The 15,259-nt window shown below is 45.7% G+C and overlaps 1 protein-coding gene across 1 annotated transcript in view; it reads left to right on the forward strand.

Annotated features, from left to right (window-relative positions):
- The first annotated feature begins 1,328 nt into the window (after window positions 1-1,328).
- Window positions 1,329-15,259, forward strand: part of KCTD3 (potassium channel tetramerization domain containing 3) — a 32,492-nt gene continuing 18,561 nt past the window's right edge. The window contains exons 1-9 of the mRNA XM_066379930.1: window positions 1,329-1,705; window positions 6,057-6,110; window positions 6,422-6,467; window positions 8,374-8,447; window positions 9,615-9,673; window positions 10,646-10,726; window positions 11,629-11,769; window positions 12,183-12,273; window positions 13,678-13,868. Of these exons, the coding sequence (XP_066236027.1) occupies window positions 1,620-1,705; window positions 6,057-6,110; window positions 6,422-6,467; window positions 8,374-8,447; window positions 9,615-9,673; window positions 10,646-10,726; window positions 11,629-11,769; window positions 12,183-12,273; window positions 13,678-13,868 (823 nt within the window). The 5' untranslated portion in view covers window positions 1,329-1,619. The remainder of the gene's footprint in view (window positions 1,706-6,056; window positions 6,111-6,421; window positions 6,468-8,373; window positions 8,448-9,614; window positions 9,674-10,645; window positions 10,727-11,628; window positions 11,770-12,182; window positions 12,274-13,677; window positions 13,869-15,259) is intronic.

Genomic DNA, 15,259 nt, shown 5'->3' on the forward strand with positions numbered 1-15,259 from the left:
AGTTTTTCATTGCAACACCTTAGTTCATTGCTTTCTTATAAGTGCCTTGACCTTAGGCCTTCAGCAGACCGAGTAACCCCTTGCTAGAGCCAGCGACCTTGGGTCTAAGCTGGTGAGCTTTGCTCAAACCAGATAAGCCCACGCTCAAACCAGATAAGCCCACGCTCAAGCTGGCGACCTTGGGGTCTCAAACCTGGGTCCTCCGCATCCCAGTCCGATACTCTATCCACTGCGCCACCACCTGGTCAGGCAGGAGTAACTCTTGTGAAACAGCACTCAGAAGGAACAGTTGTGGACCCTTAAGTGTTTGCAGCTCTTTAAAACCCGCCTCACAAGCTGGACCAAGAGGACACGTTGGAGCCTTGTCTCACAACTGGCCAATAAAGCTCCCCACCCCACTCCCACCTCCCTGCCCAAAGCCAGTGCTCTAGTCTTGAATTCAGTGCGCTAGGGACACTGCAGCCTTGCACCCTTGTTCGGGGTGGGGGAGGGGAGGGGGGGACAAGATTGAAGAGGGCCCAGTGACAAATGTGCTCAGGTAAGCGCTCTACAGGTTTAAAATCCTCAAATTTTCACTGAGCTGGCACGATTTCCACGTAGGCACCGCTTTGCACCGCCAGGGCACTGACCTTGCACGTCCTGCGTGCACGTGGAGACATTTTCCTCGCACCTCCCCAGTACAGGTGCTTAGGACAGTTGCAAGGACGTGCCCTCAGTGGGGCACACGTAAACCTTACCTGTGAAAGGAAAGGGCTGGAGGGGGGTGCGGGCTGGGTGAAACAGAGGAAGGGGTTAAGAGAAGAAAACTTCATAGATACAGACAACAGTGTGGGGGTTGCCAGAAGGAAGGGGGGTTGGGGTGGTAGAGGGGAGACTTGACTTGGGGTGGTGAACACAATGCAATGTACAGATGCTGAATGGTAGAAGTGTGCACCTGAAACCTGTGTAATTAAAAAAAAACCTACTGATTGGAGAGTGAGAAACAAATATTGATTTGTTACCACTTATTTCTGCCTTTACTGGTTGCTGCTTATAAGTGCCCTGACCAGGGATGGAACCCACAACCTTGGTTTATCAGCACGATGCTCTAACCAACTGGGCTATCCTGCCAGAACCAAAACAATTGTAATTTTATTGACTAATGTCACCCAAATGAGTTGAGTAAACAAATCTTCACCGAGCGGGGGAGGGGCTGGGGTTGCGTCCAGAGAGGGGTGGGAGGGGAGACCAGGAATGTGCCGTAGGAGCTGGAGGCGGACGGGAGAGTGGCTCGCGGGCCTGGGAAGCTCCGCCCTCGGTTGTGCCTCTGCCCAGCGCCCCCCCTTGCGGCCGCGGCGGGCGAAGGGTGAGCGCTGAGGAATTTTGTCCCCAGCGGCGACCCCTCCTCCCGCGGCAGCGGCGGCGTCTCCGTGGCGGCGGCGGCCGAGCGCCCGGGCGGCATAGTGGCCACGAGTCGTGGAGGCCCCGCCGGCGGAGCGGAGGGGGAAGGTGGAGGCCGCGCGCCCCTCCCGCCCTCCGGCTGCCGCCGCCCCGCTGGCCCAGCAGCCGGCGCCGCCGCCGCCCCCGGGGACCGCGGCCGGGGAGGGCGGGCGGCGCGCGCGCGCGCGGAGCCGCCGGCGATGGCGGGAGGGCAGTGCGGCGGCTTCCCCGCGGCCGCGGCGGCCGGCAGTGGCGAGATCGTGCAGCTCAACGTGGGGGGGACCAGGTGGGTCGGCGCGGCGGGCCCTGCGGCGGGCCGGGGGGTCGCGGGGACCCCGGGCGGGAGTGCGGGCGCTGCGGGCCGCACATGGCGGAGCCGCTCCTAGGAGGCCGCCCTCTGTCCGCGGCCCTGTGTCTGTCCTCGTCTCCGTGCTCCTCCTCGTCCCCGGGCTCGGCTGCCGCAGGTGGACCAGCCCCCCTCCCCGCCCTGCGCTCCAGTGGTGACCATCCGCGTGGGAAGGCGGAGCCGTGTCTCCGGTCCCCACGCATGGGGCTGGGCGGCGCGTTTGCGGGACGGCGTTAACCTCAGACTGTCTTGTGCGTGGCTCTGTGGGATTGCAACTTTTAGGGCCACTCGTCCAGAAAGTTTAGCGTGCGGAGTTGGCTCTGGGCGGCCGCGGCCATTGGCACCGTGTGGCTCCCCGGTAAGAAGTAGACTCGTAGCTCCTCTGCCTCTCTGGCCTTCCTCCCCCCTCCTCTGCCTTCCACGGAGCTGCTTGGGGGAAAAACATCCTATTTTTGTGTGTGAGAATTGACTATGGCTTATATGAGTCAGCCCTCAGAAATGGGCGTTTGCCAGTTCTCTCAGGCACAAGTTGAGTTTTAGGGCTGGTGGCTTGTTTTGGAATGTAGTGTATTTGGTGTGCTCGAATACCTAACGCTTTAAAAAATATATATATATATTTATTATATATATATATTTATTATATATATATAATATATATATATATATATTTACAGAGACAGAGAAAGAGTCAGAGGGATAGACAGGAACAGAAAGACAGGAACGGAGAGATGAGAAGCATCAATCATTAGTTTTTCATTGCGCATTGCGACCCCTTAGTTGTTCATTGATTTCTTTCTCATATGTGCCTTGACCGCAGGCCTTCAGCAGACTGAGTAACCTCTTGCTCCAGCCAGCGACCTTGGGTCCAAGCTGGTGAACTTTTGCTCAAACCAGATGAGCCCGGGCTCAAGCTGGCGACCTGGGGGTCTGGAACCTGGGTCCTCGGCATCCCAGTCCGACGCTCTATCCACTGCGCCACCGCCTGGTCAGGCTATATATTTTTTATTATATAAAAAATATATTTTTCATTATGTAAAATATATAAATATAAATATATATATTTTAACGCAAGACAGAAACCACGTGAACCATAGTGACAATGCAGTGTTTTAACTCTAAACGTTTAAGTTTTCTAAGTGCACTAGAGAATTTAACTCAAGAAACAGACGTAGTTCTTCGTGTATTGCCTGCTTCCCTTCCACCTCCATCCTTACCCTCCACTGCCCCCACAAAGCTGTTGAATAGTTAAGAAGTTACAGCGTTATTGTTGCTAGATATATAGCAGTCTTATGGAAGAGAAGAATCGCCCCCTTGCGTAAGAAATGAAATCTTTCCTGAAATCGGTTAAAATTGTACAGGTTTGGAAACTTAGGGATGCAAAAATGGAAACCATGCAAGGGCAGCCTTCCGTGTGCATCAGTACTGAAGAGTAGTAACTGAAATCATTTAAAATCTGTACATTGGTTTCGTATTGCTCGTGGTTGCTGATATCTGTGTTTCCAGGCATCCTAAAGGGCATGCAGTTGTTAGGATAAAAAACCATCCTGTTATTTCCATGGTTGAAAGTTCATGGCTTTAATAATGGGTGGAGTCGTTAACAACTGCAGAATTCAGTTTTAAAATTTTAAAACACTGGAAGGCAGCTCTCAGAGCTGGAACATTCTTATTTATTTTTTGTTTAGGTGCTTCTGAAACTTGGTTTGATCAATTTCTGCATTTCTCTGAGTGATGTTAATTAGCGAAGAGTACCAAGTAAGATAGATATATTAGAAAGATTTAGAAAGATAGATGAAAGTTGTAACATAGGAATGAGAAAGGGGGGAAAAAAGAACCCCAACTTTAGAATTGCTCGGATCTAACAGTGTGTGGTGGGTAGTGGCATGACCTGTAGAGTCAGCATGCACCCAGCAGTGAGGGTTCTTAGATAGTTTACTTGAGTTCCTTTGGCCATAGACTCTTGCAGCATTTTAGAGCTGGGGGGATCCAGAAGTCATCTGTATCTTGTGCAACACACAAGTGAGCACAGTCACTTAAGTCACTGTAAAACACCCTGCTGAGATTGTCACTAAAGCACAGACATTGCTGCTGGCATCTGGGGCACAGAACTGAATTGTCTAGGAAGCGGTGGGGTGAGACTCAGGAGAAGAAGCATGTGCCACAGGGAAGGTCTTTTTATTTTTTTAATTTTAAGGCAGGTGAGATACATACAAAATTATAGAAATGGCTGATTTTTATGATGTATTTAACTTTGGGGGGTGATTCAGAACGAGAAGATGAGGTTTCATTTAGAATTGTTAAAATTATTTACAAAAGAAATAATGAAGTGAAAGAAACCCAGTATGACTCAATTTGTTATTAATTCTGTTGGAATGAGTATGACTTAAGGTCTCATGAGAGAGATCTAGGAGCAGCCATTGGGAGGACTCATGGACAGAGAGCTTTGTTGTGACAGACAAGGGTTCTAGTTCCCAGGCTATATTTACCTCTTACCTAGCTCCACAACCTGGGATAGATTTTTTAGTGTTTGATTTCCTGAAATGTAAAGTGACAATCATAGAGCCAGCCTTACTGGATTGCTAAAGAAATTTGAAGTATTGGAAATTCAAGGGTAATTGGCATTACCAATAGTAACATTGCAGAGTAAATAATTTTAATTACATTGCTTCCGTATTGATTTGGTAGGGGACAAGTAGCAGAGTATAAATGTGGCTATGTTAATGTCTCCAGTAAAGCTTTTGTTGAGACTGGACTGCACCATGACCCTTTGCTTGGCACACTGGGTGTGAAATAAAGAAACAAAACGCTTTCATATCTGTTGTAGAGAGGTGTGCTTGTCATGTAATTTTAAGTGTTGTAGTTTTCATGAAGTCATATTTGGCACCAGCTTCAGAGTGCTGTGGATTTTTTTCTCCTATTTTGTTTGAAAATTAAAAAAAAAAACATTGATGGGGATGAGGGTCCCATCTCTTTGCACCAAAATTGCAGATTACTAACCCCACTCCAAACTGCTGATTTTAATGGAAATTGTTAATACAACTTTAAGCAGATGTGTGTAATTTTCTAAGGCATTTTGCTGAGTTAGCAACAGTGGATGTGAAAGGTCACGCGATCCTTGTGTGGAATTAATTTGATGTCCTCCAAGATGTAGTGATTCATTTTTGGAGTGTATCAATGAGTCCTTCAGTGTACCATCGACTGCATATGCTTTTATTTGTTGGATCAAGTCAGTGTCCTGTGACTAGCTGTACTCTTCTCATTGTTTAAGTGTCCACTAAGAAATGCACTTGGAAAAATTCGACATGTTTTCTTCTGTCTTAGATCTGATTAATGGACCAGGAGCTGCTTTAGAAGTTGGATAGTGCTAGGAAGTGCATGTAGAATGAAAGTGGAGGTCCCTTGTGTGAGGACACTTGGTCTGGGCAGAAAGTAAAAATACATATGTCGTTCAGTGTGATGAGTTTTAAAATGAAAATACTCAGATAGGAGCTGGACTGGATGAGCCCTAGATTTTATTCTTGGTCATGTGACTTGACATCAGTTACTGACACCCCCCCCCCCCCCAGTCTGTTTGGTTAAGTTTTCTCTACTGGTGGTAATAAACAGACTTGATCAGATGTCATTTAACTGCAAAACAGTAATACTGTATATTCACTGAATGATTTTTTAAAATAAATGAATACAACAATTGTACATAGCCAAAGACTGCATATAAGACAGTGTTAAATGCGTAATGTACAATGGAAGTACTATGGACTCAAAATGATAATATAGGATAGACTATATATTTGGAAAAGCCATTAAAGAGAAGATAAAACCTTAAGGATATTAAGGATTGATGGGACTTTGGATTATTGGATATGACAATAGCTATCTTAGCTGGGATAACTTAAAAAAAACCACAAATGGTAGTGAGCGTGAATTTTGGGGACATTAAGTGCTCTCTATAAGGGGGTCATGGTTTGTGTTGGAGAGATGAAACTTGACCTGAAGATAATTTTGAATGGTATGTTAAGAAGTTTAGACTGGGTGTGATGAGTCAATTGCAGCTGGAACGTTTTAGGGAAGCATTAGACATCAGTGCGTCAATTTTTAGATTTTGTTGAGAGTTGTTTGAATACTCTTGACTGAATTGAAAGAAATTTTGAAATATTAAATATATTGAATATAATTGATACGGCTGTAGTTTTGCAACAACTTGTAAATCATTGGCCAGCATAGTGGAGCACATGAACGAAGGTTGGAATTTTGAATCATGTCCTCATTTATAATACCAGGTAATTTTCAATTGCAGATTTAGTACCTCAAAGCAGACTCTCATGTGGATTCCAGATTCCTTTTTTTCCAGGTATTTCATATAATTCTTTAGTACCACTTTTAGTATACTTAGTATTTATTAAAATAGTAAAAATGTTCCTTGTCTATTAAAAAAATATATTTATTTCTAGAATAAAAAGCCTTAACTTTTAAAGTATATATAGTTTGGTTTTGCACTGATTAAAGTTTCCTTCTTCACTGCAAAGAAACCTTTTTTTTTTTATTATTTTACTTTGGAGATAAGATGGCTCATTTGTATTGGTCATTGACATTTGATTAAAGGATTAGGACATTTTTCATATTCAGATTTTAAAAACTAACTAGCTTATTAATGACTTCTAGTTTGCTGAGTGGAAGAATTTCAACACTTCGAGATGACACTGGTGCTGTGAGTATAATGTATATATGTATATCCAGATTAGATTAATGCTTATAATGCTTGAGCCTTATTATATATAGTGACTTAGAAGAAAGCTAATATTTCAATAACCACTAAATGAAAGTGACATATATGTACTTAAAGATTATTAATTTTTGTAATGTGTAGAGTGTTTCTATACTTACAGAAGAGAACTCCAAACAGCGAGTACTACACCTAGCAATTTATTCATGGTTAGAAAGATTGTAGAATATATGAGCCAATTTTGTCTATAGTGAAAGACCTTGTAATCAGTAATTATAACTTTTAACAGTAAGTAGATGAATATACCAAAATATTTTGATACCAAATTAGAATGATGTAAGATGTTATGGATTAGTAAAGTCCTACAATTTTTTTATTTTTTATTTTGGAGAATAACCTTATGACTTTCTGCTGCAAAGGTAGAGGAAGTGAAGAGGGAAGAACTGTTGTTTCAGTACAAAAGAAGTTGGTTTATACATTTGCAGAGCACTTATAGTGTGTATAGCAGCAGGTAAAGTAAATGTCGCCCGCTTTCAAAAGCAGAAAGGCTTTCTGTTTGGAAACAACAGGTGTTGATTTGTTTTGGGGACATTTGCAGGTGAAATTACACAGCAAAAGTGGGTCTGCCTGTTTGAGATTATAAGAAAGACCTCAGTAATAACCTCTCCACAAATCTGTGGTGTTTCTTTAGCTTCTGATTGGTTATAATAAAAAGAAAAGCAAAAATTTATGAAGGTGAACTTCATTGTGAATATACATGATTGATCATGGCAAAAAAGAGTTGTACTTGCCACCTTTCCCTAATTGACTTACACAGGCTTTAAAATAGTGGTCCCCAACCTTTTTTGGGCCACGGACCATTTTAATGTCAGAAAATATTTTCACGGACCAGCCTTTAGGATGGGACGGATAAATGCACAAAATAAAATTATGCAACCGGCGTAAAAACTGTGGTATTTTAAAATATAATTGTTGAACTTATGACACAAGTGTCAAGAGTGTCTTAGACGGATGTAACAGAGGGAATCTGGTCATTTTTTAAAAAGAAAACATTGTTCAGACTTAAATATAAATAAAACGGAAATAATGTAAGTTATATATTCTTTCTCTGCGGACCAGTACCAAATGGCCCACAGACTGGTACTGATCCGCGGCCCGGGGGTTGGAGACCACTGCTTTAAAAGATGGTCAATTTTATAGTTAGAAGTTCTGCAAATCAAAAGATTGTTGGTACACACTCCTGTAAAAAGTTATCTATTATGTATTTACTATTAAGTATTTTATTTTCTCCTTATCTATTCTGTGGTGCTGTATTTGCTATCTTTAAAAAATGTTTAGTTGTCAGCCCATCTCCCTCCCTCGACAAAATTTGAGAGTGTGATGTATAAATGCTACGAGAAGAATGTTCCTGTTTTGACAGTAGCATGCAGTATTTACCTTTCTTCATTACCCTGCCCCGTGTGTACTGTAAAAGTACATTGTTATTTCAGTTGTTCAGATTTTCTGAGTCACAATCACTGTTGCCAATAATTAATGATCAGCCAATATAAGAAAGTATCATTTATGCATAATATTTTCAAAGTATTCATTGAATTCTAGAACATTTCAGATAAAAGTATTCCCTTGAGTGTCACTTTGACCCAAGATATCGGTAAGTGAGAGAACTGACTTCCTAGCTACCATATTCTTACATATTGAAATATCATTCATCTAATAATAGCTTTTATTATTAAAGAAAGACACTACCACATTAAGTGTACACACTTATAACTGCATTCCAAGGGAATACAGTATTTCAGTAATTCAGTCTTTGCTCCCTAATTAGTGTCACAGATACTGAAGTTAGAAGCTGTAGTTACAATTGGGAACTAAAACAGTTCATCCTTTGCAGATATTTATTGATAGAGACCCAGCAGCGTTTGCACCCATTTTAAACTTTCTTCGGACAAAAGAATTAGACCTAAGGTAAGAAATATGTCTTTTCAAGTGAATTCACACTGTTGGGTATGTCTTTGGTCTATTTTGTGAAGGAAAAGGGTTTTTTAACAGTAATATTTTGCTGGACAGTTTTCCCAGGCTGAAACTCACAGTGAGGCCCCGTCCTCTCTTCCTCTGGACGCTCCAGCGTGTCTGGGCCACTTCTCCCGACTTCATTCTTGTGTCCCTACAATTCATTTTCTGTCCCCTAAAATTATAAATCTGATCTGGTCACCACTGTCCATAAAAATGTTTGTTTAACATGTGCCTGGATTAATGGCTAAAGAGTTTGTTGGGGCTTTTTGTTTGGTTGTGGGTAGAAGTGGGAAGTGTATGACTAAGTACGTATTGATAAAAGTAAAATTATTTTGACCCGGCATTCGATTAAAGAAGCTTGAATTTACTGCTAGTCAGTGTCCTTGTGACTAATCCACAGCTAGATGACCCACGAGAGGCAGAATTCAGTTAACTTTCTGATGTACAGCCTAACCAGGCGGTGGCACAGTGGATAGAGCATCAGACTGGGATGCGGAGGACCCAGGTTTGAAACCCTGAGATCACTGGCTTGAGCAGGGGTCAGTCTGCTGTAGCCCCACGGTCAAGGCACCTACGAGAAAACAATCAATGAACAACTAAGGAGCTGCAACAAAGAATTGATGTTTTTTATCTCTCTCTCTTCCTGTCTGTCCTTGTCTGTCCCTTTCTCTGACTTGCTGTCAAAAAAAAAAAAAAAAGCTGATGTACCGACTGCCTTTCTTATGAAACACTGGCTTATTTCCTTTAAAGAGTGCAATTGTACTTTCGTACTGTTGTACATACCATCTTCATCAGGATAACCAGAGCCTTTCCTCAGCCTGGTCTCTCCCCTGCTTTCTCTTTTGCTTGTATTTTTGGTTTCTGATGGGGTCGTTCATCTGATTTTATTCATTAAGATGTGAATGACTTTAAACTAAGAGACTGTCTTGTGGGTGTGCAGTTTTATTTATTTAGACTTTTTCAAATGATTTATGTATAGATTTTTCAGAGGCCATTAGGACAAGGGAAATTTAAAGCCTTTGTGGTCCCGTTCACATTAAGCGCCTGTCTTCCCTTTCATCTCGGATGCTAGCCCGGGTTTCACTGTTAGAGCACTCAACGCCGCTTGTTTCTCCGTAGGGGAGTGAGTATCAGTGTTCTCAGGCACGAAGCGGAGTTCTACGGCATCACTCCATTAGGTACGTGCCCTGACGGTTGTACTTGCCACCGGACCCTGTGAGCACCCACTGCCCAGATAAAATGTGTCCTATGCCAGGTCCTCCAGTACTTCCTGATGGGCTAGTTGAGTGTTTCTCTTTGTGGACTTTTCATTGTTAAAAAAAAAATGTGTCAGCCGATGTAACTCAGGCGTTTTCCTTGTTACCCCCCTGTCCTGTTGATCTTGAAGAAACAGACCTGGAGGCTGCTGTCTGTCTGTGTGTGCCTGACACGTGCGCTGGAGGCTGCCGTCTGCTTGTGTTCTTGACACGTGTGCATTGGAGGCTGCTGTGTTGTGTGTGCCACTGATATATGTGCGCTGGAGGCTGCTGTCTGCGTGTGCCCGACACGTGCACTGGAGACTGTTGAGTGTGTCCCTGACATGTGTGCGCTGGAGGCTGTCTGCCTGCGTGTGCCCCTGACACGTGTGCGCTGGAGGCCACTGTCTGTGTGTGTCCCTGACACATGTGCGCTGGAGGCCGCTGTCTGTTGTGTGTGTCCCTGATGTGTGTGCACTGGAGGCCACTGTCTTTGTGCCCCTGACACGTGTGTGCTGGAGGCTATCTGTCTGCGTGTGCCCCTGACACGTGTGCGCTGGAGGCTATCTGCGTGTGCCCCTGACACGTGTACGCTGGAGGCTGTCTGCGTGTGCCCCTGACACGTGTGCGCTGGAGGCTATCTGTCTGCGTGTGCCCCTGACACGTCTGTGCTGGAGGCTATGTCTGCGTGTGCCCCTGACACGTGTGTGCTGGAGGCTGTCTGTCTGCGTGTGCCCCTGACACGTGTGTGCTGGAGGCTATGTCTGCGTGTGCCCCTGACACGTGTGTGCTGGAGGCTATGTCTGCGTGAGCCCCTCATGTGTGCGCTGGAGGCTATCTGCGTGTGCCCCTGACACGTGTGTGCTGGTGCCGCTGTCTGTCCGTGTGCCCCTGACATGTGCGCTCTGGTTTCAGTGCGACGGCTGCTGCTGTGCGAGGAGCTGGAGCGGTCGTCCTGTGGCAGTGTCCTCTTCCATGGCTACCTGCCGCCGCCAGGTGTGCAGCTCGGGGTCCTGTGTCCCGTCCCCCTGAGAGCCCGTTCCCACGAGCAAGGACAGCAGATGAGCGTGAAGCCAGGATATGTACACACGTGTATACCTGGGAAGAAGGAGGATCTACTCTCTGCTTCTTGACCTCATTTGTAAATCCACTGGAAGTGCGAACTTGAATGTCAGTGGGAGTCCTGTCATAGCCGTGTCGGGGCAGGGATGTGCCAGAGGCTCTGGGAGGGTCTGGCAGGCTTGTGAGCCAGGAGGTCCCTGTGGCCGCTCCTTAGCTTCACCACACACCGACAGACAGGTCTGTCCAGCCCAGTTGTGCTTACACAGACAGCCACAGCTGTCCGACTGGCTTTGGCCAGGCCCACGGTGCCCACCCCTGCGTCAGCACCGGCTGTCAGAGACCCTTAGTGTGGAGCTCTGGGGCTCCCAGAGGGGGATTGGGGACAGGCTAGTGGCAGGCCAGGTGTCTGCCGTCCCCACCTGACCTCGGTTAGAAGAGCCGCCTTACCAGTGTGATGGTGGCTCTGAGCCCAAGTGTGTTCCCGTAAGGACGCCCCATCTGGGTGGCTCAGCTGCATGCAGTGTAGGTGAGCACGTGGTAGCTGTGCCCACTGTGGAGATCGCAGGCTGGAGGAGATCAGGCCGACTTCAGTATCCTTGGGCCAGCGGGCATGGGGTGGTAACAGGGTACATCTTCATATGTATAGTAATGATGCAGGACAAACTTGTTGAGTTCTATTTTTGCTTTGTTAGGGTAATTATTTGTCATAAATTGCTATATTGGAGGATAGATGTTCACACTAATGAGATGCACATTTATACGTTTCTCTGTTACAAGGTGAAATGTTTAATTGATTTCGGTGAATTTAGGAATAAAGGTCTCATTTCCTTTTGCAGGTATCCCGAGTCGTAAGATAAACAACGCGAGCCGGCCCTCTGCGGACCCCAGGCCCGGGTTGAACCCCACGGAAGGGGAGGCCCGGGGAGAAGGGGCCCCGGCCACCCTCGCTGGGCCGGGGGAGGAGACGGTCAGGCTAGGTGAGCAGAGGGCACGGCACAGAATAGAAAAATGCACGTTTTTAGTTCTAGCTGGTACCGAGCGTTTATTAAGATGTAACTTTTTCTGCCTCATCTCACTTTTTAATCCAGATTTATCATTTATCTCAATCTAAGATGTAATTTTGTTTTAAGAAGTATGTACTGTCCTGTGTGCTGTAAATCTGTAGTGCAGGGGCTGACAGACCATTTATGGAAGGGCCAGATGGTAAATACGTTTGGCTTCATGGACTACACGGGCCCTGCTGGACCGTAGCTCTGCCTCTGCTGTGGGGGCTGCTAGGATGACACGTAAACACAAGTGCATGGCCATGGTCCGGCAGAGCTGTGTCACATCAGGTAGCGGCCTGAGACTACCGGTGCTGTAGACATGAGTTCTTTTTCTGAATCGACAGGGTTTCCTGTGGACCCACGCAAGGTGCTAATAGTAGCGGGCCACCACAACTGGATCGTTGCTGCCTATGCCCACTTTGCTGTGTGTTACAGGTATTGTGCAGGTCATGGGCTCACTCTGCTTTTTATTGGTGGGGGTCGCTAATTGTGATTTTATAGTCAGCCATCAGATGTTTTCCCTGCACCTTCTGCCCACTTCTCTATCTCTAGATTAGATCTAGTTTGCTTTTATTTTCATTGCCAACTTGGTAAATACTGCGGTTAGCCTTATATGTTTTAAATATTTCCTAGACAATATGAACTGTGACATAGAGATATCTTAAAGGTATTTCTTCTTGCTCCTTCTGTATCCAGCTTCTGAATCACATAGCTGTTGTATTAAGTGACTAAGTGAGATTACTATGTACGAGCCTGGTAATTGTCTGTCTATATCGTTTGAGGTTTTGAGCTCCGAGTCTTAGAGAGTAAGACTATGTTGGTCACGACCAGCACGTAATTTTCAGTGCTTTACTTTTTTTTTTTTTGTATTTTTCTGAAGCTGGAAACGGGGAGAGACAGTCAGACAGACTCCTGCATGCGCCCGACCGGGATCCACCCGGCATGCCCACCAGGGGCGACGCTCTGCCCACCAGGGGGCGATGCTCTGCCCCTCTGGGGCGTCGCTCTGTTGCGACCAGAGCCACTCTAGCGCCTGGGGCAGAGGCCAAGGAGCCATCCCCAGCGCCCGGGCCATCTTTGCTCCAATGGAGCCTTGGCTGTGGGAGGGGAAGAGAGAGACAGCGAGGAAGGAGGGGGGGGGTGGAGAAGCAAATGGGCGCTTCTCCTATGTGCCCTGGCCAGGAATCGAACCCGGGTCCCCTGCATGCCAGGCCGACGCTCTACCGCTGAACCAACCGGCCAGGGCCAGTGCTTTACATTTTTAAATTCTGTATCACTTCAGTGGAAAATTACAGAGCAAATATGTCTTCTGTGTACTTAATTTTTTAACTTACAAACTCCAGTAAATTTACACATCATAGTTACATTCTGTGGTGGTTATAGTAATTCTCAGATATGCGGTCTTGACTTTTTACTCTTTCTTGGCATCTGTTTTCTCATACCCTGATTGTTACAGAGGAAAGTGACTCAGAAGCATGATCTCTATAGAAGACAGCACATACCGTGTTCTTCCTCAGAATCCAAAGTTGATCACATTACTTCACCCACCTTATTACATCACATCAGCACATCTTCACTGAATGCTGTTATGAACCTAGCACGTGTCTGCATCCCAGTCTGATAGTTCCTAAGAGCGTCTACATTTGATTTCTCAGTGTTTGCCAATTTTTAGAGTTTATTAGATAATTATTTCCATTTGTTTATCTTAACACATGACTGCCATCTGGTGGCTGAAAGGGTGTAGTGAGCTATGATTAACATCTTTTTTTGGTACATTCACTGCACTGTGTTGGCTTAGCTGGGGCTGAGTCTGCCATCTGTGTCCACTCTCACTCACAGAATCAAAGAGTCTTCCGGATGGCAGCAGGTGTTCACAAGCCCCTACTTGGACTGGACTGTGGAGCGAGTGGCTCTGAATGCCAAGGTGGTCGGCGGTCCCCATGGAGACAAAGACAAGATGGTGGCCGTGGCCTCCGAGAGCAGCATCATCCTGTGGAGTGTGCAAGATGGAGGGAGCGGAAGTGAGATTGGTAGGAAACGGCTGTGTTCGCTGCGTTTCGCTGGTACTCCGTGTGAGAGCAGTGCTCTGGGACGGACGGACAGACGGACAGAGGACGGGTATTCTGGAGGAGGGGGCATCCTCTCACCCCTCTGCTCCAGCTGCCCCATGCAGAGAGGAGCTGAGCGACCAGCTCACGTTGGTGCCTGCTGTCACCCAGCATGCTCTGCACCGGCCGTGCGGAGGTCGGCAGGTGCTCCAGGTAAAGCGTGGGATTCCTAAAGGTTTCTGCACTTCGACTATTTCAACACCACGTGTTTGTGGCCATGCAGCACATAGAAGGTCCTCAGTGATTGGAGGGTGCTGATCCCGGATGAATAGAAGTGGAACACCGGGTCCAGCTGCCTCTGCCTAGCCATCTGTTTATAAGAGGAAAACGGTTCTGCAGACTCGAAGTTGTCCCTGCCAGGTCTCTAATCAGAGGCTTCCTCGATCGTTCAAAAGTGCTAGTGCTGGGACCTGTGCTGCCTTTTCACCCAGCAGAGCCGCAGACAGACTGCTGTCCCCATCACTGTGCGTTTCCGTGGCCTGCGCAGGCCGGACTTGACTGTGAGATGCTCCCCGGCTGTTTACTTTCCACGTGAATGTTCGTACAGTCTCTGGCTTTAAAAAGTTCTCACAGTGTCATTTACAACAGTTCTTTCTCTCTAAACTCTGAATAGTTACTCTCAGTGAATCTGCACTTGGCATCGTACTATTCAAAATAGTTTTCTGCATCAACAATAGGCAAGTGATTAACATCTAACAAGTTGAAGGAAAGGTCATTTTTATTATTAAATTTGTTGCAGATTTGCCCCGTTTCATCAGTCCTCCTTCCTGGAGTCAGAACTGACAGTGTGGCGGCTTCTTTGACCCCAGAAGGCCGGCTGCTGTGGCCTTTCTGATTTCCCACTTTGAACCCAGTGATCCATCACTACGGATGAGGAAAATAAGTTAAAAATTTATTTTAGAATACAATTTTTTAAACAGTTTTAGATAAAGTGTTAACATTTTGAAAAATTTTCAAAACATGTTTAAAACTAATACAAAACACAGCAAAGTTGTTTCTTGTGTTTCTTTGTAGACACAAAGAAAACTTGGATTTCAAAACAATTTATCAGATAATATTGAGGTTACAGACATGATCATAGAGCTGAAGCTAGCAGGAGAATAGTAGAAATACTTAAGATAAACTAAGTTAATCTTGGAAAACTTAGTCATACCCTAAACGTGCCACCATTGGCAAGTCTAGAAAATGTAAGACCTCGTCACGTGTCACGTGGTTGGAAAAACTCCGTACACTCCTAAGACCATGAGAGTAAAAAAGGCAAATCACTCTTTAATATCATGAAGATAGCCTTGACTTTTGGACAGGGTCTTAGA

The sequence above is a fragment of the Saccopteryx leptura genome, chromosome 1, assembly GCF_036850995.1.
Source record: "Saccopteryx leptura isolate mSacLep1 chromosome 1, mSacLep1_pri_phased_curated, whole genome shotgun sequence".
In the NCBI taxonomy this organism is placed as follows: domain Eukaryota; kingdom Metazoa; phylum Chordata; class Mammalia; order Chiroptera; family Emballonuridae; genus Saccopteryx; species Saccopteryx leptura.